The sequence below is a fragment of the Hoplias malabaricus genome, chromosome 6 (assembly GCF_029633855.1).
Source record: "Hoplias malabaricus isolate fHopMal1 chromosome 6, fHopMal1.hap1, whole genome shotgun sequence".
NCBI lineage: Eukaryota > Metazoa > Chordata > Actinopteri > Characiformes > Erythrinidae > Hoplias > Hoplias malabaricus.
This window is the reverse complement of record NC_089805.1, coordinates 2748674-2776639: the sequence shown is the minus strand read 5'-3', so window position 1 is coordinate 2776639 and position 27966 is coordinate 2748674. Positions and strand designations below refer to the sequence as shown.

The window sequence follows — 27966 nt, the reverse complement described above, 5'->3', positions numbered from 1 at the left end:
TTAATCCTCTTTATTCCAGCCCACAAACACAAAATAAACGCTGAGTGCTCCATATAGAACATAAACGGCACAAACAAAACATGTAAAAGCCATATTTAGAAGTCTTACAGTACAAAACTAGGCACCTTATTTAAAGCCTAAAAATCTCATATAAGCTATTTACAGTTTCTTGTTTCATCTCAAACAGAACTTATTATTTAACAACTTGCTTATAATTATAACTGTAGTTTCTATATGTACATATATGAGGAATGCAAGAAAGAATGCAAACTCAAGAATGTCCACTCATATAAAAGAAGTAAAAGGAAATAAAAGCAGTTTGTCATCTACATAAATGATGAAAACACATAATGCATTTTTTGGCCTTGAAGTATCAAGTTCTGGAAAAAAATGTGAAATATCTGAAATATATTAGGGTCCTGTTTCCTTTAAGTCAGTATAGTGTGCACATCAAACCTGAAAAACAATGGAAGATATCTTTAAAAATATATAAATAAACCAAATATTGGACCACCTTTCGTTAAGTGAATGTACACAATGAAAAAAGCTTGAGTGGAAGTTTTCGGTAGCACTTTAATGATCGGCAATAAGTGGGTATAAATATGACCACATTTTGATAATAAACTGTATTTACCCATAAATTAAATGTCAACTACCTTGTCTTTACTAAACCAATTGTCTGGTAACTGCACCGGTAACTATTTGTTTTGCAATATTAAGTACATAAACCCAAGAACAATGCAATAGTTCTACTGAAATAATGGCGTATTAGCATTAGCATAGATATTAACATCTACTAGCATTAGCATAGATATTAATTTATCTCTGCTTAGTTTCTGGCTCATCTTTAAATGTATTGATACGTCTTTAAATGATGACTGTGTGATGTACAGACTTCCTGCGTTACCCAAGTTAAGTAAACTAACACTAATAATCAGTTTTTTATGGATTGGTACTAATGCTAAGCTGGAATTTATTCGTCCATTTTCTATAACCACTTCATCCTGTTCAGGGCCGTGGTTGGTTCGACACCTACCCTGATTGGGTGCAAGGCAGGAACACACATTGGGTAAAGTGACAGTCAATCACAAGGCACACACCTTTAACCGCACCATATTATTCTGGGTAGAAGGCTATGGCTTTAGCCAATACTCCACTCACACACTACACAAACTTCCCACAGCATTCTGAAGAAGTGATGTTATGACCTGATGTGAAATGTAGTGACAAAGTAAAAAGACGGAAAGGAGTTTGTGTTTTACAGCTCAAATAACATTCCTGAACATCACACTGTACCTGACTGTATATAGTCGCTGTCAATCAAAAAACATATACCTATATAAACTAGTGAGAAACTAAGCCAAAACAAATTCTTAGCACAACCATTCGGACCCAATAATCCCAATATTACAGATGCAATGAATGAGTAATGAAATAGCCACAACTAGGAAATGGACATTTAATTCATGCCTAAATATCTGTTACCACAATATAAGCACATTTTAATAAACTCATTACCATCTGTAAAGTGCTACCATGATTTTAATAATGCTAAAAATATATTTTAATTCCTTGTAGAAAACCACCTCAAGTGGCTCCTTGCGAAGCTGCTTGAGAAAACACTACAAACTGTGTAAAGCTGCATCAAGTCTGAGGGGTGTTAGAAATCACTGAAGAAATGGTTTGTTTAAGACTTTTTTGGTCACTGTAAAATTCCATGTGTTATTTCGTAGTTTTGACATCATTCTCTATCAGAAATAGATTAGTAGAAATTAAGGAATTCTATTGTGTTTAACAGTTAGTGCAGAGTACTATTGCACTGAATGTATATAATAAAAAAAAAAAAAAAAGCATTCACACAACGTTCTCCTGTCACACTGAATATACAGATGTCCCTTACAGACACATGCATTGATAACAGCACAACGATGCCACCTAGTGGCTGTGTACTGTCATAGTTCTATGTGAAAAGCAGCTGCTTCCATTATTCCCTGCTCTAGTGTAGCCTGATTCAGTAAATCAATAAGACACCCCTGGAGAAGTCCCTAAACCAATACTTTCGCTTTTAAAAAAAGTATTGTGGGCTGGGGTGGGGGCAAATCTGTTTATTTGCCAAACAGATGGGGAACAGCAGCGAGTGTGTGCTTTCTGGCTCATAGTAAAAGAGGGTTGTTGCTACAACCTCAGCCAAGTCACATAGCGCACACACAGTGAAACTGTAGCTTGCAAATGTTACAGCCACTGTACGTCAGAGAAGCTCCAACAGGGTCCTAATGAACAGAGCAGGACAGTGCAAGGTCTCTGTTTGGCAGAGAGGAGCAAGAGAGCTAGTAAAATGAACAGCAAAATACACTCTTAGCTGAATACACTATTGTGCGCACACACTCATGATTTGAGAATAGAGAGAAAAAAAATAGAAATGCTGCTTACTGGTATGGAGATCTTTGGAGTTTCTATTTATGTGTGTGATATATGTACACTATATGCCCAAAACGTTATAGGGAGTTTGTTCCTCTACATCTCTGCAAAGGCTTTACACTAGAACCTGGAACATTTCAGTGAGGACTAGATAGTTTTTAGCCACAAGAGCATTAATGAGACTAGGTACCGATGTTGGTTTAGCTCCAGATCATGAACCTCGCTCCAACTCATCCAAAAAGAATCAGCTGGGGCGCTGTTGCTCTACAGAAAACCAGTTACGCTGCTCTACAAAGTGCTAGGGGGATTTATGCTCCTCTAACCAACGCTTGGCACTGGGCATGGTGAGTGTAAGCTCATGTGCAGCAGCTCCAGAGGGTTGAATGCTCCCTACAGAGAATGCTCTTGATCCTACAAAGCAGTGTGCACCACTGAATGACTATGTAGGCAACGGGTGAAAATAAAATAGCTGAATTCTCCATTCATAAAGATATCTAGATGCTTCTGAACATAGAGTTGATGTTTTTTTGTGTTGTAATTATGGCACATTATCATAAGCTTTTGAAAGTGAGCAACAGACAGTTATTTAGCTAAATTCTTATGTTTCTCTCTCTCTCTCTCTCTCGCACTCTCTGAGTCTTGCTCTCTCTCTCTCTCAGAACTCGTCGTCAGAGCTCAGCAGCAGTGTTTTCTCATTGTCGCGTGTGGAGCCACTGCTGAGGCTGCGGGTCAGGGCTCCGGGCTGCTCCAGCGTACTCTGCTGAGTGTACTGCTGATACGCTGGGGAAAAGTTATGGATGGCGTCCTGGACCATGTCGCCAGGGTTCATCGTCTCCTTTAGACTGCTGGAGATGCTCTTCATTACACAGCGTCCTGTAAAGAGAGAGAGAGAGAGAGAGAGAGAGAGGGCAGACAGTGAGGTGTCGATTTATAAATAGGAAAATAAATTACACAAAAGGCACTAGAAAGGTAGTTAAGCATTTTAATGTTGATGAAGGAATGTAAAATGAAAACTACGGCTGCTATTTAGAGAAATAAGAGTAAACAATTAAACAGTGTTTTGATGTGGATAAATGGCAGGGTTGAAATGAACGTGAACATGAACGTTGATTGTTATTATATTAAATATAAAACTATAAAATGTTGTTAAATGAGAGAAGTAACATTTGAATGCTCATCACCAGAGAGAGACAACATTCTAACAGCACAAAAAACACCATGAGGGAGATTCAGAATGACGTATTAAGAAAAAAAAAAATATTATCACTGTTTTCACAGTGAGAAATGTAAAGGTTCAGAGGGAAGATGAAGCTGAGACCTACCATACTGTCCATAGACAGGGAAGGATCCTTATAGTGCAGCAAAAAGAAACAGAAAGGAGTAGGAGGAAACAATACATACAGATATAGTAGGATTCAAGCATAAGACATAAGTAAATAATAATAATACACAAATTAAAAAAATACAGTCATTTTGTAAAAGGAGATGGGGAGGGAGAAAGAGAGGCAGAGAGAGAGAGAGAGAGAAGGTGAGAAGGTCATTAAAGAACAGTGTGTGCAGCACTGAAAGTTAAAGGCTAAGCACCACTTAATGGACCTCCATGAATATTCCACATTATTGTAGTTACTGACAGATATAAGTATGAATTAAAATGAAAATAGCTGCTTAATTTGCTTTAAAACTGACAATTTTATTAAACTGACAGAAAAACCCGAGCTCGCTACGGAAATTCTTGAACGCGACCGTGACGTCACTGGTGGACAACAGCTGAACAACGCCGCGGTAAAACACCGTTATGACAGTATCTAGCTAAATAACCAACATTATTCATGACAATAGCCTAGCAATAAGCTAAACTCAAATGTAGAGGTACCGTTATTCTTGTAAATGTGATCGAAGTCGAACTCGAATTCATCCGACACTATAAACCTCCGTAATGCAGCTACGTAGCCGAGTATAATCTGAGCACCGAGTTTAGCGAGTCAAGCTAACGTTAACTAACACCAACTAAAACAGGCGAAGTGAGTGTCCTTACCCTGTTTACCTCCATGTTACAGAGGCTCTTGAACACCTTTCGTTGGTGTCCTTACATGCCCATATTGTTGGAAAAGCGCCAGTGAAATGAGCTACAGATAACGGAGTGAGCGGATGGTCCTTTCCAAAGTGCCCGTTTAAAGTGGACAAATGTAGTCCATTTTCTGGATATTTTGGGATCTTTGGGCCATTTGTTCACAGATGTCCCACTGTACATTGAATGATTGCAGCCAAAAACAACACACCTTTTCCTCATTTTCAGCTTCTAGAGTTGTTGTCCACCATCTACGTCACAGGCAAGACGCCTATTAGAGTTGGGGGGGAGGGGGAGGGCACGGTCTTTTAAACCTTATTCCTTGAATTAGTAAGAAATAACATGTTTTCTGACTCTCAATAAACACAAGTTAGGAACTCAAATTCCACTGTATTTATTTGTTTGACACTTTCATAGAGCTGGTGCTTAGCGTTTAAGTAAGAAACCATCTGAGCAGAAAAAAGTGCAATAGAGGATAGAAGGACTCCGCTCCAGTACATACATATCATCCCATAATGCAAATATAGCTAAACAATTATGTAGCATATCTATAATGACTGCTAGCTTTTTAAAGATTTTTGCCAATTCTGCTCACCATAAGAGTCCAGTCTTTTATCCATGTAGACCTTGTATGTGAAGGCATGTCTCAGAGCCACAGCAGCAAAAAACATCTCAATACAGATGATAAAGTTCTGGTAACCAGCGGCAACAGTCCCCTCCCCCACGCTCACATCTGGGGAATCAATTTTAGGGATTGCCCCACACTTCTCAAGGATGGCCAGTAGCATGCCTGAAAGAGAGGGAGAGAATTAAGTGCTGCTGGGTTGTGTAGACCCAGTGTTTTTGTGGATGCACTGTAAAGTGTAAACTTTATGGGGTTGGGTATATACAAAAAGAGTAGACCATATGTTTTTGGGTGTACACTAATTATGTGCTGATTATTCACATTGAGAAATAGACTCTAGGATGTTTGGGTATGGAACAGTGACGTGCGGTGAGGTCAAGAGCAGGTGATGCACCAGACTGAGAGCCAGGTTTACACATATGAACCCCAAAATGATCAAGACACTGAGATTTTAGTTTGATTAGACAATGGTATATTTCCTATTTAATATTCATTCATTCATTATCTGTAAACGCTTTTTCCAATTCAGGGTCGCGGTGGGTCCAGAGCCTACCTGGAATCATTGAGCGCAAGGCAGGAACACACCCTGGAGGGGTCGCCAGTCCTTCATAGGGCAACACACACTCACACACACCTGCGGACACTTTCCGAGTCACCAATTCACCTACCAATGTGTGTTTTAGGACTGTGGGAGGAAACCGGAGCCCCCAGGTACAAACTATGGTGTGTTGGGTTTACACTGTAAAGTGTAGACAGGACATTGATGGGTATATACTCTAAACTGTAAACTCTAGTGCAGACAGTAGGGATTGTGGAGACACTGGAACGTGAGGACTGCATGCTGCTAAAATATAGATTGTAGGATGTAGAGCGTGCACTGTACAGTTTTTTCATTACACAGAAATTACAGACTAGAATGTTATGTATACACTGTATACCATAAAGTGCATATAGTATTTACACACTATATGTTTATATCTTAGACTGTAGATTGTACAGTGAAGGGTGTAGAATACATGATACAGAGTGTAAGGTGAGTGATGGTTGGCTCCTCACCCTGCCAGAAGGAGAGGAAGATGACAGATTTGACCATGAAAAATTTGAGCACAGGGCTGTAGGGCACCAGTAACTCCCGCGTGGCAAAGTAAAATAGAAAGAGTGCATACAGAGACAGACTGACTGAAATATTATAGATTATCGTCACATACAGGTATCCACTGGCCACACTGCAGAGAAACAGACAAAGAGAAAGATACTGATTACACATTGGAGCTACAGGGGTTGGACAATGAACGTGAAACACCTGGTTTTAGACCACAGTAATGTATTAGTGTGGTGTAGGGCCTCCTTTTGCGGCCGATACAGCGTCAGTTGGTCTTGGGAATGACATACACAAGTCCTGCACAGTGGTCAGAGGGATTTGAAGCCATTCTTCTTGCAGGATAGTGGCCAGGTCTCTACGTGATGCTGGTGGAGGAAAACGTTTCCTGACTCGCTCCTCCAAAACACCCCAAAGTGGCTCAATAATATTTAGATCTGGTGACTGTGCAGGCCATGGGAGATGTTCACCTTCACTTTCATGTTCATCAAACCAGTCTTTCACCAGTCTCGCTGTGTGTATTGGTGCATTGTCGTCCTGATACACGGCACCGCCTTCAGGACACAGTGTTTGCACCAGTAAGACCATGTGCATCCAATGGTTCAATGTGCAGTTAATGAAGTTTGGCCACCAGGCTGCTCCAATTTAGCCATGAAACCTCCCACACTACAATGACAGGTGTTTCAGTTTCATTGTCTAACCCCTGTATGTGATAAACAAGTAGCTTCATATGAACTTGCTTCCAACACATTAACTACCTTGATCATGTATTTGTGTTCAAGAATTAAACATGGTTGGAACAAGTGGGTTAAGGTAAGCAGTGCACGCACATTAGCCTTGTAGCTTCAATGCAACTTTAAAAAACACACAACACCACAAAGTTTCCACCATGAAGTTGGGGTTAGTGCAGAGAGGAAGGGTGAAGCAGAAGAGGGGAGGAAAAAATAAAAATAAAAGTTCTCTCACTTAAAGTCTCCATCTCTGTATTTTCCGAATGCCTGCAGGATCACTGTTATTACAGCCATTAGAGGCTTCACCACGCAGAACTGCAGAGTAGCCTAAGAAAATAACACAGGCAGAAAGTGAGAGGGTTAGGGGAATAAATACGCAGCTAGGAGTGTTCTCCAAGAATATTTCGGAATAATAACTAACAGCAGATTCCTACCTGTTTGCAGAATCTGAGGAAACCAATTGAGTAAGTCCGGCCCCATAAACAACATGTTCCATACACACAGCTAGACCTGCACACACACACACACACACATTGTAATAACAGAAAACAAAGAACAAAAAAATTAAGACAATTCATGCTGTTTGTGTTAAGTACACATAAATAATTCAATAATGGCTATGGCACACACATGGCTGCAGCCATTTTTAATTCTTAAACTTAGAGTTTGAGTGTGTTCTATGATTTTTTTCCACTTGGAAAGTCAGGGATTCTACATTTAACTAAGTGAAAGATTTAGAAGTGAAAGATACTCACTCTATGGGTTTTCCTCTGATCTCTGACATGATTGCACTCTCTCCGCCCAGATATTCATAACACAGGCTCAAAAAGTTATAGATTACAAATGCTAGAGGAGAAATACAAAACAAAAACAATGTTATGTTTTATTGGTTATAAACTAAACCAATATACACAGAACTAACAGAACATTTAACCAAATCATATAGAAATAAAACTATGCACTTCAAATAAACAAACACTTTCAAACAGAATAAATTACACTGGGTACTACATGCTTCATGTTTCTGCTTGTTGCTGACCACAAGGAGGCAGGCTGCAACTGCCTGAGACGGGAACAGATCTGAAAGCCTGCCTTTCTCTCTGATTTTCATCCAACAAAAAGAAAAAAGACAAATATCTAGTACTAGAGTCCTCTATGATTAGGAGTGAATGAAATCCTGTGTGCAATGAATTTAAGACATAAATTGCATTAAATGTGTAAGAAAATTTAAAGCGTTTGGCAGGTGCTCTTATCCACACAGACTTACATTTATAATCATGGTATAGAGGCAGACAACTGTAGTGTTTACAGTGTTACTCAACTACTCTTATTGATGTAGCATAGCTGGAAACTGAACTCAGATCTGCAGTCAGCAGTGTTACCCACTACACTATACCAACCACTTCCTTTTTCCTCATTTTGAGAGAGAGAGAAAGAAAGAGAGAGAGAAAGAAAAAAAGAGGGAGAGAAAGAAAGAAAGAAAGAGAGAGAGAGAAAGAAAGAAAGAGAAAGAGAGAGAAAGAAAGAAAGAGAAAGAGAGAGAAAGAAAGAAAGAAAGAGAAAGAAAGAAAGAAAGAGAGAGAGAAAGAAAGAAAGAAAGAGAGAAAGAGAGAGAAAGAAAGAAAGAATGAAAGGTGTAATATATTTTTTTCATAAAACGGATTCTAAGTAGTATTAAATCAGGCCAGTATTACACGTAGGGAACTCTAGTTTTAAGGCAACCCAGCATTTTAACTTAGGAACTTCTGTCCACTCATTTCTAAAACAGTTAAAACTGTACAAAGTCTGCATTTAAATAACTTTCGAAAATTGGGGGGAATTAAAAAAAAGCATACACAAACAGGATCCATAAACGCTGATGCCTTCTCTGGAACAAAGTTCATTTAAAATAAGGCAGAAAAGTGTCCTGTGGTCTGACAAATCAAACTGGAAATCATGGATGTGATTCAAAAGCCAGCAGCTATGGTTAAGGGGTGTATTACTGAACATGCACATTTGTAAAGGTATCGTTAATGCTGAATGATATATACAGGTTTTTGAGCAACATGCTGCCATTCAGACAATGCCATTTTCTGGAAAGGCCTTGCTAATTTTAGCAAGAGAGTGATGATCCACATTCTGCGTGTATTACAACAGCACTGTCCCATAGTATAGCAGGAGGTACTAAACTAGTTTAAATGTATTCCCATTTTTTTCTCGATTAAATCTAATGTTAAAAAGCACAGCAACTGATCTCTTCAGTTCCCAAACATGCACAGTATGTTGCTAAAAGATGAGAGGCTGCAACATGGTGGTAAACATACCCACGTCCTAACTTTTTTTGTAAAATAAATTCAAAATTTCCAAAGAAAAAAAGATTTCTAAGTACCAATTTCAATTAAATAAAGAGTTTAAATGATTTGGACAACAATGCGTTCTGTTTTTGTTTACATTTTGTACAGTGTCCCTACTTTTGTCTTTTTTTCAGGAATTAATTTTAATTAAAGCGCAATGCTACTGTCAAAGATTTTTGTGGACAGAGACAAAAAGACAAAATAGTGAACAGAGGCTTTAACCAACTAATAGAGAGTATTTCTAACAGAAATAGACACACTGACTTCACCCTTAGAGATACTGCAGGAATTCTTAAAGACCACCACTGACCATGGGTGTCCATTATTTATGTGCTCGCACTCTCTTGCTCTCTCCCCCCTCTCATTCAAATAAAACAGTTAACCATCAATCTGCAGAATTTAGCACAGTAGTGGGTATCCTGTGAGAATGCCTAGCAGTAAATTGTTTAAATGTCTATGGGACTCACACTAAAGGCTCGGTTTGAGGGGGATATGAGGGAGAGGGGGAGGAAGATGAAAACAATCCCTCTTGGAAAAACTTGCACCTCCTATTCTTTCGTCTTTGTATTTATGTGAAACACACTGCTGTAACATGGATGTAATGGTGATGTATTCATGTGATACACCATGAGAAACCCTGAGTCCATTGCAGATATTGTTACATCTATTGATGTAATGTGAAACACCCATTTGTATCAGTTCTTCGTGTCCATTCAACACAATACACAGGGGGAAAGCATGAATACACTAAGTAAGGAGTTGTTTACAAATATATGAGCTTTTCATTCGGGGGGGAAAACCCTCCTATTACTATAGAAAACAAACAGTTTTAAAGCTTATTTTGTATGGCAAATATTTGTACATCAAAATACAAACATTCTCCCACCCTTTACAAAACTCTAATACCAAAAATGACAAATGTATTTTTTCTTAAACCCTAAAAATCAAGTATTAATACACTACATTCAAGACTAATATCATAATCACAATGTTTAATTCGTCTAAACCATTCATACTACTCAACAGATGCCATAAAATGACAAGTAGGAGAATGCTTGAATTTTAAATTACAATCATTTGTTACACACAAAAAAAAAGGAACACTTCAAAAGCAAAAATTTGTACACCACATATTCACACTGATGTTTTGATCTGGGCCCCAAGGTAAAATTATTATATTAACCCCTCTTGTAATTTGCAGCTTGATGATAGCATCACCCAATTTTTTTACATTGTGCTATTTTAAGGTGTTTAATACACAATTTTCTTATTAAAAATGGTCATTTAGTAATAATAGTGTAATTTACTCATAAGAAAAACATAAATCAATGGTTAATTTTGGAAATTAACATATGATGTATTTAACTTCTTTGGAAATGAGAGTACACAAAACTATTCCCAAATCTGGTGCTCACGTTTTTCTATAAAGAAAATGTACAACGTTTAAAACTTAAAATACTTGGTCACAATTATACATTTAGCACACTCAAGTCTGAAAGTACTGATTTTGAAGCATGCAAACTTTCAGCACCGCTATATCAATGATAATAGAATAAGGTGTATTATGTAATTTTGGCTCGGTGCCTATAATTTTGACCCTTTGTTGCTTTGAGAAAACCAACCATATTTTCAAATTTGGGCACCAATTTGCGGATTTTTCTTTGTAGTAAGGTTGTACAGTGTGGAAGGTTCTGCTATTACATTTGGGTTTGTTATAAATGTCAAATCTGACCATGACTATAACTCTCATTTAACAATAGTTTTGGCAGAAATGGGAAGCCTTTTGCATCGTACCGTAACTGCAACAACATTGGTTTTATATGAACCCAAATCTTTTGAATGCTAGTGTCTACACATCCTACTTCACTGCTGGGAATATACCTTTCATGCAGATGACACATATAGTGAAGCACACACACACATTTTTCTTCATACGCCAGAATGCTTGATGAACACTCCCTGTTGTGCTCATTTACATACTGTTGCTACGAGACAGTCTCACCAACAATGCCACAAAAGTACTGCCATCATCAGGACAAGAGGGCAGCGAGGACCAACTGTTACACTATTCCATCACTCTCCCACAAAACACACCCCCACACAACACACCCCCACACACACACACACAACACCCCCACACACAATGCCTAACATTTTTGGATACAGACAAAACACTTACCTTCATAGCAATCTCTGACCGTGTCAAAGTACACATAGTACTCCTCGTTGGTAAAGAACAGCAGACTAAGCCAGGAGTCAAAGGCATAGATAGGGACGATGAAGAGGATCCTTACAATGTGTCTCTGCTCATTTGGAGAGCTGTAATAGCGCAGGTGCATATAGATCTGTAGAAATAAAGATCAGGGAATATATTAAGAGAAACACATAGCAGTTCCTGAAGTACGTCTGAAATATGCCTAACATTTAGCAAACAACGGAAACCATAAACATTATGACCACCTCCCTGTTTCTACACTCACAGTCCATTCTCCGTAGAGTTGCAATTTGAAGTTCTACGATTACAAACTGTAGTCCACCTTTCTAATCTCCACCCTGCTCTTCAATGGTCAGGACACCCACAGAGCAGGTGTGATTTCGGTGGTGGATCGTTCTCAGCGTTGCAGTGACGCTGATGTATGTGGTCGTGATGAGTTAGGGTGTGTTGCGTTGGTACGAGTGGCTCAGACACAGCAGTGATACTCAAGTTTTTAACCATTGTGTCCCCTCACTGTCTACTCCGTCAGACACACCTACCTTGTAGATGTAAAGACAAAGTCAATACTAAATCAGTTTCTGCACACTTGTGTTGTCCTTTAGTCCTTCATCAGTGGTGTCAGGATGCTGCCCACAGGAGTCAAAGCCCAGCTGCACTGCTGTGTCTGATCAACTCATATGAGCGCGACACATACTAACACACCACCACCACGTCCTGTATGTGGTTCTGACCACTGAAGAGCAGGGTGAAAAGTATGCAGAGAAACAGATAGCCAGAGCCTTCCTGGATTCAATGGGCACAAGGCAGAAACAAAGCCTGGACAGAGTGCCAGGGCCATCCTAAATCAAACCACCTACAAACATGTGTTTTTGGATTGTGGGAGGAAACCTGAGCTCCCAGAGGAAACCCACACACAAACACTGGGAGAACACTAAACCTTTTTAGACGGTGAAAAACAGCTAGAATAATTAAACCTAATATAGTGCTGTGTGTTATTTAGTATTATACCTAAAGAAGCAAAACTGCAGACAACAGATGTGTCTTGGCCTGTTTGTACTTATTCTATCATTCAGAAGCACAAGTTAGTACCAATAACTGTTAGCTTCGTTTGAGCAGGATTGTGTCCTGCTGTGCCTTTCTGTTGCATTTGAATGTGGGTCCATGTCTGTTTATTTGTATTTTGTTTTCTTCTTTGTCTTTAAAAGAACATTTCTGTTGAAAACGCCTGAAAAGAAAAATAACACTGTTTCTGCTTCAGGGGATAAAAAATTTCCCAGGAAGTACACGCCACACCCTGTGTATCCGTGTGTGTGTGTTTGTGTCCCCATATCTTGTCTCTTTTTTCATCAGTGACTTTTGTCAGCAGCAGCTTTTGTATGCCTGTTCTCAGCACAGGTGCATAAAGATCTACATATCTTCTTACACACACTCACCTACACACCTGGCTCAAGAGCAAACACTAGCACACAATAAGCAGAGAGTGGGGCATTTCTGCTAAGCAACCATCGCCGTACTCAGTGATGTCATGGCACCTGTTGCCAAAGCAACGGCTCATCATCATTCACATCCACTGAACAGCGTCAGGGTACATGAGAAAAACATGTGATGTGATGGAGGATAAAAAACAATTCAAGATGAATATAAAAGAATACGTGTATGAAGCTAATACATTTTATTGCCAATTCATAGTGACTTCTACACATACATACATATATATATATATATATATATATATATATACACACATACATACATACATACATATATACACATATATATATATATATATATATATATATATATATATATATATATATATATATATATATATATATATATAAAGCAGCAGCTGACAAAGTTACTGAGGAGGAAAAAAAAAACTAGACCATACTAGCCGTGACTGGTGTCTAATTCCTGAGAAATCTCCTGAAACAGACACCAGTCGTTCCTCTCATTCAGGCATATTCAACAATTTTTATCAGATCTGTAATTTGACGACCAAATAAAGCACAGAATGAAAGCAGCACACAACACCACATTATCCTTCTCAAGTGAAACTAACTGAAGCTAATAGGTTTTATTGACACACGCTCTTCAATAAATGACATTTTGATGAAACATCACCCCTCCCACCCTTATCCAAGTATAATCATAATAATCATATGTCAATTTATTTGGCCTTGGATGTTTTAAGCTCACTTTGAGCTATATACATTATGAATTAATGTGACTGTGATTAAAATATACACACACACACACACACACATATATATATATAAAATATGAGATCCACACACAAACATCCCACTACCATATATCAGTTTCACTGCAGCACTGTGAATGAACCACAAATCGATAAATGGTGGTGGTCCTGACCATTGATCCACAGGGTAAAGGTGGCTAACATGTTACACTTAGAAACATATCGACTACAACTTACACTATACAAAACTCACAGAAGTACAGTGTTAACCAATATGGCAAAAGTCTTAGGCAAACTTGGAACACCCTAGTCAATGCTTGACATGTATATGTACTGCTGAAAAGTATATACATTTTGATACACAATTGCATTTTTCAACATATTGTTTTTTTTCCAACATGTCACTCAGTAAATAAATCAAAAATTCCTTAAACGCTAAGCAGCAGCTCTATGAAAGTGTCAAACAAATAAATACAGTGGAGTTTGAGTTCCTAACTTGTGTTTATTGAGAGTCAGAAAACATGTTATTTCTTACTAATTGAAGGAATAAGGTTTAAAAGACCGTTGGTCACCCTTCCCACGGTGTTGGGAAACTCTAATAGGCGTCTTGCCTGTGACGTAGATGGTGGACAACAACTCTAGAAGCTGAAAATGAGGAAAAGGTGTGTTGTTTTTGGCTGCAATCATTCAATGTACAGTGGGACATCTGTGAACAAATGGCCCAAAGATCCCAAAATATCCAGAAAATGGACTACATTTGTCCACTTTAAACGGGCACTTTGGAAAGGACCATCCGCTCACTCCGTTATCTGTAGCTCATTTCACTGGCGCTTTTCCAACAATATGGGCATGTAAGGACACCAGCGAAAGGTGTTCAAGAGCCTCTGTAACATGGAGGTAAACAGGGTAAGGACACTCACTTCGCCTGTTTTAGTTGGTGTTAGTTAACGTTAGCTTGACTCGCTAAACTCGGTGCTCAGATTATACTCGGCTACGTAGCTGCATTACGGAGGTTTAATAGGTTTAATAACTCTAATAGGCGTCTTGCCTGTGACGTAGATGGTGGACAACAACTCTAGAAGCTGCACTTAATTTAATGTAAAATGATGAAAAGGTGTGTTTTTTTTGGCTGCAATCATTCAATGTACAGTGGGAATTTGAGTTTAGCTTATTGCTAGGCTATTGTCATGAATAATGTTGGTTATTTAGCTAGATACTGTCATAACAGTCAGTCATAACGGTGTTTTACCGCGGCGTTGTTCAGCTGTTGTCCACCAGTGACGTCACGGTCGCGTTCGAGAATTTCCGTAGCGAGCTCGGGTTTTTCCGTCAATTTAATAAAATTGTCAGTTTTAAAGTAAATTAAGCTTCTATTTTCATTTTAATTCATACTTATATCTGTCAGTAACTACAATAATGTCAAATATTCATGGAGGTCCATTAAGTGGTGCTTAGCCTTTAAGAATGGAACTATTTAGGTAGAAGTATTGTAAAACAGATTCACACTGACTTAAACAACATTACTGGAAGCTTACAAATGTGTGTGTGTGTGTGTGTGTTGTACCTGGTGGCATGTGAGTAGGAGTGCAGTCCACACAAACAATCCAGAGATGGTCTGTGCTGCAGGGGTCATCAGAAATATAGGCTCCTCTGGACTAACCAGTGGAGTCTCAGGAACCCATGACCTGTTCTGACCCTTCGGGGCCACCGTAGCAGGTCCTGGCACCATGCCGACTATAGAGCTGTTCCCCAAGTCCCGCCTCCAAAGTGGCTTCATCTGTAAGAAAAAGCCAGTTAGAAGTTAGTACAGCATGTTGCAGACTTATACGAATTTTAAACAGGGATTTACGAAAGCTGAAGTTAGCTCATATAAACGGGGGACCTGACAAATCTAGTTAAAATAATCTGGCTTCTTATTAGATTTATACCTTATTTTATCCGTGAAAAAACTAATTTACAATATCAATTTTAACTTATTTTCAAAATTTTAACTTAAACTGCACAAATGTATACAGGGGGTCCTCGACTTACGACGTTGATCCGTTCTTACATCACGTCGCAAACCGATTTTCGGTGTAAGTCTGAACATACGTACATACTGTACGTAAATAACATACTGTAAGCACTTATCCTAACACCTATCCTCCTTGGTCCCAAGCCGCGTAACCGTGTATTCTTCCGCCGCGCACACCAAACACGAAGTTCACGTTACGATATTTACGACACAAAACCACTTCAAGTCAAAACAAGGCTTTATACAGTAAATGGGAGATGTGTCGTAACCACGAAACATCGTAACTCGGGACTGACGTAACCCGAGGACCTCCTGTACTGTAGTTTACTTCCATAGTAGCTGCACTATATTACAATGTAAAACATAAACCTAACACATGGTCTCACCTACAACACAACTGTATTTGAATTAAATTAAGCAGCATCCCAAAACTACAAAAAAATTAGATTTTTTTTCCACAGACGTTTCACAAAAGCCGTTGCTTTTAGCGCGGCAACTGTGTTCGTTCATCACCAAGCAACGGTGACGCTGTGTGTCACGTGTAGAGCCATGAAATTACGGTTTTATTCACACATAAACCAAAAGGAATGCCAGATATTCATAGAGTAAAAAGCAAGATATTTGACTTTGAAATGTAGTGTATGTAGTTATGATAAAAAGTCGTCCAGAATGTAGGTAAATTACAAATACACAAAAAGTACTTATGTACAGAAATATATTACATTTATTTCGTTACTGTCCACCACTGTATATTTTTACTCACACATCTCATCTCACAGTTTGAATACCTCTGGTCCATATCATCTAATTTCAATTAAATATTTAATTTTAAACATGGCAGGCTTCTTAAATTTTTTTCTTTTTGGCAAAAGTTACACTCCTAACTAATCAACTGAAACATTAATGAAATCAAATCTGACGTTATTAAAAGGTCATGAAGACACGATCGCTATAAAACACGAGGGCCACTGCAAAATGTAACACATTAAGCTGAATGCTCCATCTACATATAAATGATTATGAATGATTACATTTGGGCTTAAAAATACAAGTCTATCTCGCGTGGCATTACATCAAAATAAAAGCCCCATGCAGGAGGCCTTTTCAAATTCTGTTTGGCTTCACCACAACATTCACCAACAACAAGGGCTGGTATTAAATTTAGTCCTAGACTATTTCCTTCTGACTATATCCTCTCCTCCTGGGGGAATCCACAATTCAAAATGTGTAGTCCAGGACTAGGCTTAATCCATGACTCGGAAACCATCCCAAACTTTATTTACAGTAGTGAACAGTTAATCTTCACTAAACACTGCTTGCATCTGTAGTTATTACATGCAATATATAACACGGGGAGAATCTCCCAGACAGGGATTATATCCTAGTCCTGGACATTTTTAATTGTGATTTTCCATTGAAAGGATGATGATGAGCCATTCTTCATAAGGGGACAGTACCTCCATATTTTTAAAGTTGGCTTTATGTTGTTTTGGTCAGTGGTGTTGTGGGCTTAGAGTTTAGCTTTGACCTCTGACATCCCTGATAGATCAGCTGTCACATGATTTACAAACCCAGTGACCCCTGTGTGGATCATGTGACTCCACATGGGCTACAGAACACGAGGTATTAAATCATTGTGTGCTTGGGGGCAGGGGTTTCTGGAATAAAAGGGGATACCAGTATGAGCTTGTTTCATAAACAACAACAACAACAGTAATAACAAAGAAAACTGCTCTTGTTAAATGTCAATCATTTTGGTATTACTTGCTACATGTTGTAATATTAAAAGTGGGAATTACTGTGATAACTGAGTAAATATTGCTCATTCAGCTGTGTATATCAAGTTCTTAACTTAATTAATCTGGGCTGAAGCATGCAGCTTATACAGACTAAATACTCTCAGTGACCCACATACTTCCCTCTCACTCGCACACTAGCACAGTCAGAGAAAGGGAGGGTGGGGGGGGCTTATAAAGCACCTATCAGCACTTTACCAAAAACCCAAACAAAACTCACTGGACCGCAGTGTATTACGCTGTTAGAACAACACGCAGCAGCATGTGTGAACGTCTGTAATGGGTGATGTAATAAACCATCTGGTCATTTAAATTGTTCCTCTTCTGAATTATATTTACAAAAGCAGGAAACCTACTCACACCAAGATTATTAATACTGTAGGACCATATTTGACATTAATAGAAGGAATATTAGGTGTACAAAAATAAAACTAATTCAAAATTCAAACATTCCCTTCTCGTCATTTCATGCTAACTTTTGCGTAGTATTAAATGTGTGAATTGTCTTTTTTATTTTCCTACAAAAAACTATACTAATAAAAATTAATTTTGTAAAAAGCAGTTTGAAATTAACAAGTGAGAAGAATTTATTCATCACTGCATTCGTTGTGTTTTAATCATGGGAAAAAGTGCTGCAAATGTGCATTCCTTTGTTCTTTTCTTGGGGATAATACTGTATCCAAAAGTGTATGTGGGTTGTTGTTTAGATCAGTGGTTCTCACACATTTTAGACCAAGTACCACCAATTATCAAACCCAAAAAGTACCACCTATTTTTCCTGAGTTTAACCACAGGAACGTGCGCCCTGGTTCTTCCACCGTTCAAGTTTTATTACTTGAAATTTACACAAAATTTTTAAAACTGTATGTCAGGTGCTCCGGTTTTCTCCCACGGTCCAAAAACACACGTTGGTAGGTGGATTGGTGACTCAAAAGGTGTGAGTGAATTTGTGTGTGCATTTGTCACCATGCAAAGTACTGGCGCCCCCTCCAGGGTGTGTTGCACACAATGATTCCGGGTAGCCACCAGACCCACCGCGACCCTGAACTGGATAAACGGTTTCAGACAATGAATGAATGATCTTTGAGAAATAGTATTTTGAAAGAAATAAATATGTGAAGTGGTCATTTTAAAATCATTTGCATGCTTTAATAGGCTACAGGTGCTCACAGCAACTCTCAGCGTGTGTATCATCAGGTGAAGGAGGCGCGGTGCTGTGTTAAATAGTATTTTAGGACTCTAACGATGTGAAAATTGGCCACTTTTTTTTCTTTCAGCATCACTTCTATTTTGTCTTCAAGTGTACAGACTTCACGCTTTGATTCTCTCCATTTTTGCCTTTGGAATTAGTCCTTTTCATACTCCCTCAGAGTATTTCTCAGGCTTGGTCTTGGCTGGTTTTCTCATTTCTGCTTTGCCCTTTTTGTAATAAAGTCAAAACTGCTCATTTTTGTCTCTAACCTTTGCTTATGTCCAGTAAACAACTGAAACTGGCCTTTTTTTTTTTTTACATGGATTTCTCAAGAAACTGGGGAATTGTGTTCCCTTCCTGGGAAAAAAAGCTCCTTACGGAGGCAATCAACTACGGTGTATGCACAGCATGTTGTTTTTTTTATTTATTTATAAACACAAGCTAATTTAATTAGGGCATAATTATGACGGTGAAACATTATGTAATTTACACATGAAAACCATAGATTATCCATTATTAATACAATTCCTTAATTAAGTAAATTGTTAGGAGAAAATACAAGGCAATTATTTATTGGGAGAAATACAGGGGTTGGACAATGAAAGTGAAACACCTGGTTTTAGACCACAGTAATTTATTAGTATGGTGTAGGGCCTCCTTTTGCGGCCGATACAGCGTCAGTTGGTCTTGGGAATGACATACACAAGTCCTGCACAGTGGTCAGAGGGATTTGAAGCCATTCTTCTTGCAGGATAGTGGCCAGGTCTCTACGTGATGCTGGTGGAGGAAAACGTTTCCTGACTCGCTCCTCCTCCAAAACACCCCAAAGTGGCTCAATAATATTTAGATCTGGTGACTGTGCAGGCCATGGGAGATGTTCAACTTCACTTTCATGTTCATCAAACCAGTCTTTCACCAGTCTCGCTGTGTGTATTGGTGCATTGTCGTCCTGATACACGGCACCGCCTTCAGGACACAGTGTTTGAACCATTGGATGCACATGGTCTTACTGGTGCAGTGTGGAGTTAATGAAGATTGGCCACCAGGCTGCTCCAATTTAGCCATGAAACCTCCCACACTACAATGACTGGGGTTTCACTTTCACTGTCCAACCCCTGTACATGATAATCAGGCTATTTTGAAGTCAATAAACACACTGCTACCTGTATGGCAGTTGTAATTGTGACCTCATTTTTAAACCTGTAGAATAAAACCTGTACCTGTATTTTTAAAGAGAAACTTTTACTACATTCAGAGCTCAAATATAGTCTCTCTATGAAATCCCTTGCACACTCATCCATTTTTGGCTTTGTAGTTGAGCACCAGGATCTCAAAATCTGATGCGAGCTGCTGCAAGATGAAAGTAAACAGAACGCAGCACTGATGTAATGAATGTTGAAGACAATTCGCGTGCCACACTCTAGATCAGTTGGAAGGCTCTGGTGATCCACATAGGAAATCTAACAAGGAATAAGCTGCAGTTGTCAAGCCTGGAGAAGACAGGAGATTGAACTAGCACCAAGTCTGAATCCCTTGCCTGCTGTACAGCAGAAACCTACACAAGAGAGACAGGTTCCAAACGTGAGCCAAGTGTGATAACAGGTCATCCCAAGTTACACCTGGGGAGTTCTCAAAGGACATGTTACGATCACAATGAGGACCAACTGTTCCAGAGTGCACAGCAACTCAGTGTTGCTAGAATTTACTCGTCTTGTAACTGGAAGTGTTGATGATTAATCATGCAGTTTTGATGCAATGTGGTCAATTCATTTATGAATACTTCAGTCATAAAAATTCAAAACATCTGCTTATGAACACGCATGCGGACATCATTTTGATAGTATGCTGCATGAAAAGGCCACCTCAACATTGTGAAATCCCTGATATTTTGCCACAGCCCATCAGGCTTCGGCAGAGGTAAATGTCACAGGCTTTTTGTGTGTCATTGAGAGCCTCCTGAGCAGCTGCATCACCGTGTGGTACGGCAGCATGACTGTGATGGACCGAAAACGCTTGCAGAGAGTGGTGAAGACTGCTGAGAAGATCACCAGGACTCCACTACCCTCTCTGCAAAGCATCTACCACCAGAGAGTCCACAGGAGAGCTGCCTCCATCCTTAAAGACCCCATCCACCCCCAGCATGGACTGTTTGGCCTGAGGGCAGAAGTGTGGAGGTACAGAAGTGTTAAACGCAAGACCACTAGGTTAAAGAACTCTTTCTTCCCCACTGCCATCAGACTCCTGAACCTACCTCAGAAATAACCCTGCACTTTACTGTCATTTACTGTCACACAAACGATTGTTTCTACTTATTGCTGTTTGTGATTGTAGCACTCGTTCACTTTACCGTTCACCTATGTATATAATCTCAGTGAACGTTGCACTTTATTAGTTATCTAGTTATTCGTTGTATTTTCTCTTCCATTTGGCATTCTTGGTGAGGAGCAAAAGAAAGAATGTCATTGAACACGGAACCTGTTCCTTACTGTGACAATGACAATAAACTCTTTGAATTTTGAACTTGAACTAGTATTGCTTGGAAACAAGTGAAGCAAATAGAACCTTCCCTCACTGATGATGTGACAACTAGCATAACAGCACTGAAAGAACTGAGAGCAACTTTAGAAAGAAAAAGGTTTTCATTTACGTATGAATCTCAAACTCTTCAAAGTGCTGGAACGACTACAAATGCTTGTTGTTAGCAGTGATGACGAGGCTGGAAATAAGAGAAAATGCAGTGTGGTGCTTTACAGCTATAAAGTAATTAGGGGTGGGACAAAATATCATTTTTATTTGCAATACGTGGCATCGCGTATGGATATTTTTATTGATACCGAGGTGCTCTAAACTCCTATAGACTCGCCCTCCAGTCTGGCTCTTATCAAATGAATAGGGCAAACCTGCATTGCAGAAAAATAAACTCGCAGTGGAGAAATGGCAGACAACGGCGTAAAACAAATCAGGCACTGTCCTCTTTCACAGTTGAAAGTTTGGGCCCACCATGGCTTTTACAACATAGAAGGGATAAATGAAATAGAAAAAGACTACGTGATTGACGTTATTTTTTTTAAATAAAGTCCACAGGCAACACTACGAACATACGACACCTTGTTCGCCATCACCCTGAACTGACTGTAATGTTACCACGGAGTGTGTGTGTGTTAAATAGACACAAGAGAGCCAAGCTATGCATTTACATGTACATGGTTTCACACTGGTTGTCAAATTCTGTGAAACTGACACCAATAAACGCATAATTCCTGGTATTTGCTTATTTCGTAGTATTATATCCTTTTCATTTACACAGACGCCGTAATGTATCGCAGATATATATTGAGATGTATCGAGTATCACTGTGATATCATCATTATCGTTGGTACTGTATCATGAGGTGCCCTGTGATCCCCAACCCTAAAAGTAATATAGATCCCCAGTAAACATTAAAAGGGGACATATTTTGGAATCTCGGGGCGGCACGGTGGTGCAGCAGGTAGTGTTGCAGTCACACAGCTCCAGGGCCCTGGAGGTTGTGGGCTCGATTCCCTCTCCATGTGACTGTCTGTGAGAAGTGTGGTGTGTTTTCCCCGTGTCCGCGTGGGTTTCCTCCAGGTGACTGTCTGTGAGGAGTGTGGTGTGTTCTCCCCGTGTCCGCGTGGGTTTCCTCCGGGTGACTGTCTGTGAGGAGTGTGGTGTGTTCTCCCTGTGTCTGTGTGGGTTTCCTCCGGGTGACTGTCTGTGAGGAGTGTGGTGTGTTCTCCCTGTGTCCGCGTGGGTTTCCTCCGTGTGACTGTCTGTGAGGAGCTGGTGTGTTCTCCCTGTGTCCGCGTGGGTTTCCTCCGGGTGCTCCGGTTTCCTCCCACAGTCCAAAAACACACGTTGGTAGGTGGATTGGTGACTCAAAAGTGACCGTAGGAGTGAGTATGTGGATGAATGTGTGTGTGTGTTGCCCTGTGAAGGACTGGCGCCCCCTCCAGTGTGTATTCCGCCTTGCTCCCAATGATTCCAGGTAGGCTCTGGACACACCATGACCCTGAACTGGATAAGCGCTTACAGATAATGGACGGATGGATGGATTTTGGAATCTCGAGCCTACAAACACAAACTGTACAACAACAGATCTCAGTCAGTTTTTCTTAGGCTGCCTGAGTGAGATGGGATAAAATTTATTTATTTTTTTATTTTGCTCTGCTTCCAACGTTAGGTGCTGAGACTTTAGATTTCTACTGCCCTCTCATCTGTGTATCTCCAATCACTGCACACAAAGACAGTTTTGTCTTTGGGATTAAACTTGTGATCAACAGCAGGTAAAGCTGGAAAAGATTGATCAAAGTACTACTGACTGTCCAACATGTCAGTACAGAATATGTAAAACACAATTATTAATCATATCAACTGAGAGGGTATTGTACCGTTTGAGTGACTGACACACACAGCGTAGATTCTTCATGAGTGATGTCACCTGTGCTCTGTGTGTAAGTGAGAGTGTGTGCATGTGTATGTATGTGCGTGTGTGTGTGTGTGTGTGTGTGAGAGAGATAGAAGATACAGTGACACGAGAGTGTCCTCCCTGTATTACAAAACCATACGCCCATGACTCATAGCACATTTCCTGGAATGGGAAAGAGGAAGGATCAAGCTCCTTGTTGCCATAACAACCACGGCCCAGACGAAGCAAACCACATCACCAGATAGGCCTGACACGATTAGGCCTGAACAAGACCGAAGCATCAAAGCCCGAGTGTAAGAAGAGCATTACACACACCTACGCAAGATAAAGGGGATATTTTTTCAAATGTCATAAACAGCCTTAAATGACATAATATGAATGAGCTATTAGAACTAGAGGTTTCAAATCACACTTTATTTGTGCTCTAATTATGCGACTGGTGGAGTAATGACAGTTTCTGGTCCTGTACTTTGACCCTAATCCACTCAGACAAAAACAATCAATCTGCGTAAGCCAAAAGCTGTTTGTTTAACTGACTGTCTTTTATTTATTTTGGCCCATTTCCTGTGACAGTGGAAGTAAATAACAATTATGTTTGCGAGTTTATGTAAACAGGAGTTTAAAATAAAATAGAATACTCAGTCTATACAAGGACATAATCTTTTTCTGAAACACAAGAAAGGGGCCTGCTCTGACTTTAGTCTAAACTACAAAATAAAAAACACATTTGTTGTAAACTACAGATTCACAGTGTGCTCTGTGTCTAAACTATAAAATGAATATTTTGTGCCTGAGCTCTACAATGACGTAAAAAAAGAGGCTGTACACATTTACTAAAAATCCCTTAAACGCTAAGCAGCAGCTCTATGAAAGAGTCAAACAAATAAATACAGTGGAGTTTGAGTTCCTAACTTGTGTTTATTGATCGTCAGAAAACATGTTATTTCTTACTAATTCAAGGAATAAGGTTTAAAAGAGCGGCACGGTGGCGCAGCAGGTAGTGTCGCAGTCACACAGCTCCAGGGGCCTGGAGGTTGTGGGTTCGATTCCAGCTCCGGGTGACTGTGTGAGGAGTTGGTGTGTTCTCCCCGTGTCCGCATGGGTTTCCTCCGGGTGCTCCGGTTTCCTCCCACAGTCCAAAAACACACGTTGCAGGTGGATTGGCGACTCGAAAGTGTCCGTAGGTGTGAGTGTGTGAGTGAATGTGTGTGTGTCTGTGTTGCCCTGTGAACCCTCCAGGGTGTATTCCCGCCTTGCGCCCGATGATTCCAGGTAGGCTCTGGACCCCCCGCGACCCTAAATTGGATAAGCGGTTACAGATAATGGATGGATGGAGGTTTAAAAGACTGTTGGTCCCCCCCCTAAACTCTAATAGGCGTCTTGCCTGTGACGTAGATGGTGGACAACAACTCTAGAAGCTGCACTTAATTTAATCGTCAAAATGACGAAAAGGTGTGTTGTTTTTGGCTGCAGTCATTCAATGTACAGTGGGACATCTGTGAACAAATGGCCCAAAGATCCCAAAATATCCAGAAAATGGACTACATTTGTCCACTTTAAACGGGCACTTTGGAAAGGACCCTCCGCTCACTCCGTTATCTGTAGCTCATTTCACTGGCGCTTTTCCAACAATATGGGCATGTAAGGACCCCAACGAAAGGTGTTCAAGAGCCTCTGTAACATGGAGGTAAACAGGGTAAGGACACTCACTTCGCCTGTTTTAGTTGGTGTTAGTTAACGTTAGCTTGACTCGCTAAACTCGGTGTCTCAGATTATACTCGGCTACGTAGCTGCATTACGGAGGTTTATAGTGTCGGATGAATTCGAGTTCGACTTCGATCACATTTACAAGAATAACGGTACCTCTACATTTGAGTTTAGCTTATTGCTAGGCTATTGTCATGAATAATGTTGGTTATTTAGCTAGATACTGTCATAACGGTGTTTTACCGCGGCGTTGTTCAGCTGTTGTCCACCAGTGACGTCACGGTCGCGTTCGAGAATTTCCGTAGCAGCTCGGGTTTTTCCATTAATTTAATAAAATTGTCAGTTTTAAAGCAAATTAAGCTGCTATTTTCATTTTAATTCATACTTATATCTGTCAGTAACTAAAATAATGTAAAGTATTCATGGAGGTCCATTAAGTGGTGCTTAGCCTTTAAAAATAACAAAATACAAATACACCTGGCCGTAAACTACAGAATAAGGACCTATTTCTCATTATTATATAAATAACTACAGTCTTTAAATACAGAACTACAGTCTTTAAAACTACAAATGTAATCTACTCTTTGTCAAAACAATGAAACAGGGACCTACTCCACTTCTAAACTATAAATAAGACCTGTTTCGGTGGGTGTTCATATTTGAACATCCTGTCATTCTGAGGTCTTCAGCTTGATCAAAATGCTACTGGTAACAGCACAAGAGCGGGATAAAAAGATGAGCAAGAAAATAAATGTTTACAAGAATCTTCAAGAGTGAAGTTTGAATCTGCCGTTCTGCTAAAAACAGAGAGACGTGTTCAGCTCCATGGGATGGATCCCTGGGGTCTTCTTTTATTTATAAAATTATGATTATGGGAAACAACAACAGACATATGCACTCTTTTCGGCAAATTCCGGCCCCTTTCTGCCACATGGGAAAAATAAATATGGCTCTCTCATTATTTTAAAAATAGATTTCATAACTAATATATGCTGTCATTATTAAAATACATTGTAGTAGGTCATTATTATGATACAGTAAATAACTTTTATGAAGTCATAGACTAAGTGAGGCATAATTATGAGTCATTATTAAGAGATACCAAGACAGGATCTCACTATTATAATGTAGCAACTCTCAGTCAGAGTTATAGAATGCAAAGTCACAATGAGACACAAACGATATTATTATTATTATTATATAACAATCATCATTTTATTTATACTCTGATCATCCATTGCATTAAAAGCCACCCCTTGTTACTGCTCTCATTACCCATTTTATCAGCTCTACTTACCATATAGGTGCACGTTGTAGTTCTAAAATTGCAGACTGTAGTCCATCTGCTGCTCTACACTCTCATCCCCTTTCACTCTATTCTTCGTTTGGCCAGGACCCCCACAGAGCAGGTTATATTTGGGTGGTGGATCATTCCCAGAAGTGAAACTGTGGTGGTTGTGGTTTTGAGCTGGTACGAGTGAAACAGGCACAGCAGTTCTGCTAGAGTTTTTAGACATTGTTTCAACTCACTGTCCACTCTGGTCGATACACCTTGTAGATTTAAAGTCAGAGACAGGAGCTCATCTATAACTGACATCAGTAATGCCCACTGTGTTTACTTGTAGGTTTATTGACATAAAAGAGAACAATTTACTGTTGGTTTTTATTTTATTTTTGTTTTATTAGTTCATTCATTATCTGTAACCCTTATCCAGTTCAGGGTTGCAGTGGATCCAGAGCCTACCCGGAATCACTGGGAGCAAGGCAGGAACACACCCTGGTTGGGGCACCAGTCCTTCACAGGGAGAACACACACACACACACACACTCACAAATTCACTCACACCTATGGACACTTTTGAGTCTGCAACCCAGCTACCAACGCAGACACAGGGAGAACACACCACACTCCTCACAGACAGTCACCCGGAGGAAACCCACACAGACACAGGGAGAACACACCACACTCCTCACAGACAGTCACCCGGAGCGGGACTCGAACACACAACCTCCAGGTCCCTGGAGCTGTATAACTGCGACACTAACCTGCTGCACCACCGTGCTGCCCTGTTTAGGATATTTAAGCATACTTATATTCTACTTCCAATGTTTATTTTTATTCTTAATAACTATGTTTTTGCTTACAATTCATTGCTCTTTTAAAGGGGTGCATTATCATGTCCAATATTATCATTACACCAATGGCATAAAATGGTCTGTAAATTACAATATTATTGTTTATCTCATTCATATTTGGAACAATATATCGACCACAAAAACGGTTACTATAACAGGCCTAGCAGAGACACTGAAGTAAGGACTCCAGCAGCACTGCTGTGTCTGATCCACTCACACCAGCACAACACAACACATCACCACCCCGTCAGTGTCCAAGCGTTTATAAGAATGATCCACCACTCAAATAATTCCTGCTTTGTGGTGCACTATCCTAAGCACTGAAAAGCAGTGTGAAGTGGAACTACCAACGCAAGCAAAGCAACAGATCAACTACAAAGTGCATCTATAAGGAAAGTGGAGCTGAGAAATTAGTGAAAGAAGGCAGTGTGGAAACAACAAGGTGGTTTTAAAACTATGGCTATCATTTTAATGTTCATGTGGTGGAGCCTCTTCTTACCTCTGCACCAAGCGCGCTCCCGTCGGTCAGTTACTCGGTGTCTGTGATTACTGCAGTCCTCCGTTCACTCATTAGTGTCGTCTGATTTCAGGAGAGCACTTTCGTACTTATCTTCAGCACGAAGCAGAATGGGTGTTATGAGGTGTTCTGCTGAGCTAATCCACTTCTCACCGGCTCTAACGACGAAACGCTTCATCCATATTCATCCTGTTCAGAACGGTGAGAGAAAACACAGGCGAAATAACTGTGCTCCGAGTGAACAGCGCTGAGCGGAGTCTATAAAACAGACCAAAAAACCTCTGCCGAGCTCAGTTTCAAAGCCTACTTCAAGGAAACAATCTCCGAACTCAAAAAAAGGTACTAAAACGCGATTAAAAAGAACTAAAGCTCAGAAAGGAAGCCTGCAGTAACACAGTAATCCGCACACTACTGATTTACTCGCCTTTTCTCTCCGTTAACTGCAGCTGCTTCTCCGCTTTTCAG

The 27966-nt window shown here is 39.8% G+C and overlaps 1 protein-coding gene across 2 annotated transcripts; it reads right to left on the bottom strand.

The window, feature by feature from the left end:
- LOC136699346 (transmembrane protein 184B-like) lies at positions 1–27943 on the bottom strand. Of its 2 annotated transcripts, XM_066673997.1 has the most exons (10): positions 27484–27943; positions 15257–15469; positions 11454–11619; positions 7697–7787; positions 7376–7451; positions 7177–7268; positions 6168–6337; positions 5082–5276; positions 3741–3767; positions 1–3291 (listed from the first exon to the last, which is right to left on the bottom strand). In XM_066673997.1, exons 2-10 carry the CDS (start codon positions 15467–15469, stop codon positions 3074–3076), a joined length of 1248 nt encoding a protein of 415 aa, XP_066530094.1. In that variant the 5' UTR covers positions 27484–27943; the 3' UTR covers positions 1–3073. The 2 variants fall into 2 exon arrangements, with proteins under 2 accessions (XP_066530094.1, XP_066530095.1); XM_066673998.1 differs by lacking the exon at positions 3741–3767.
- Positions 27944–27966: the final 23 nt, after the last annotated feature.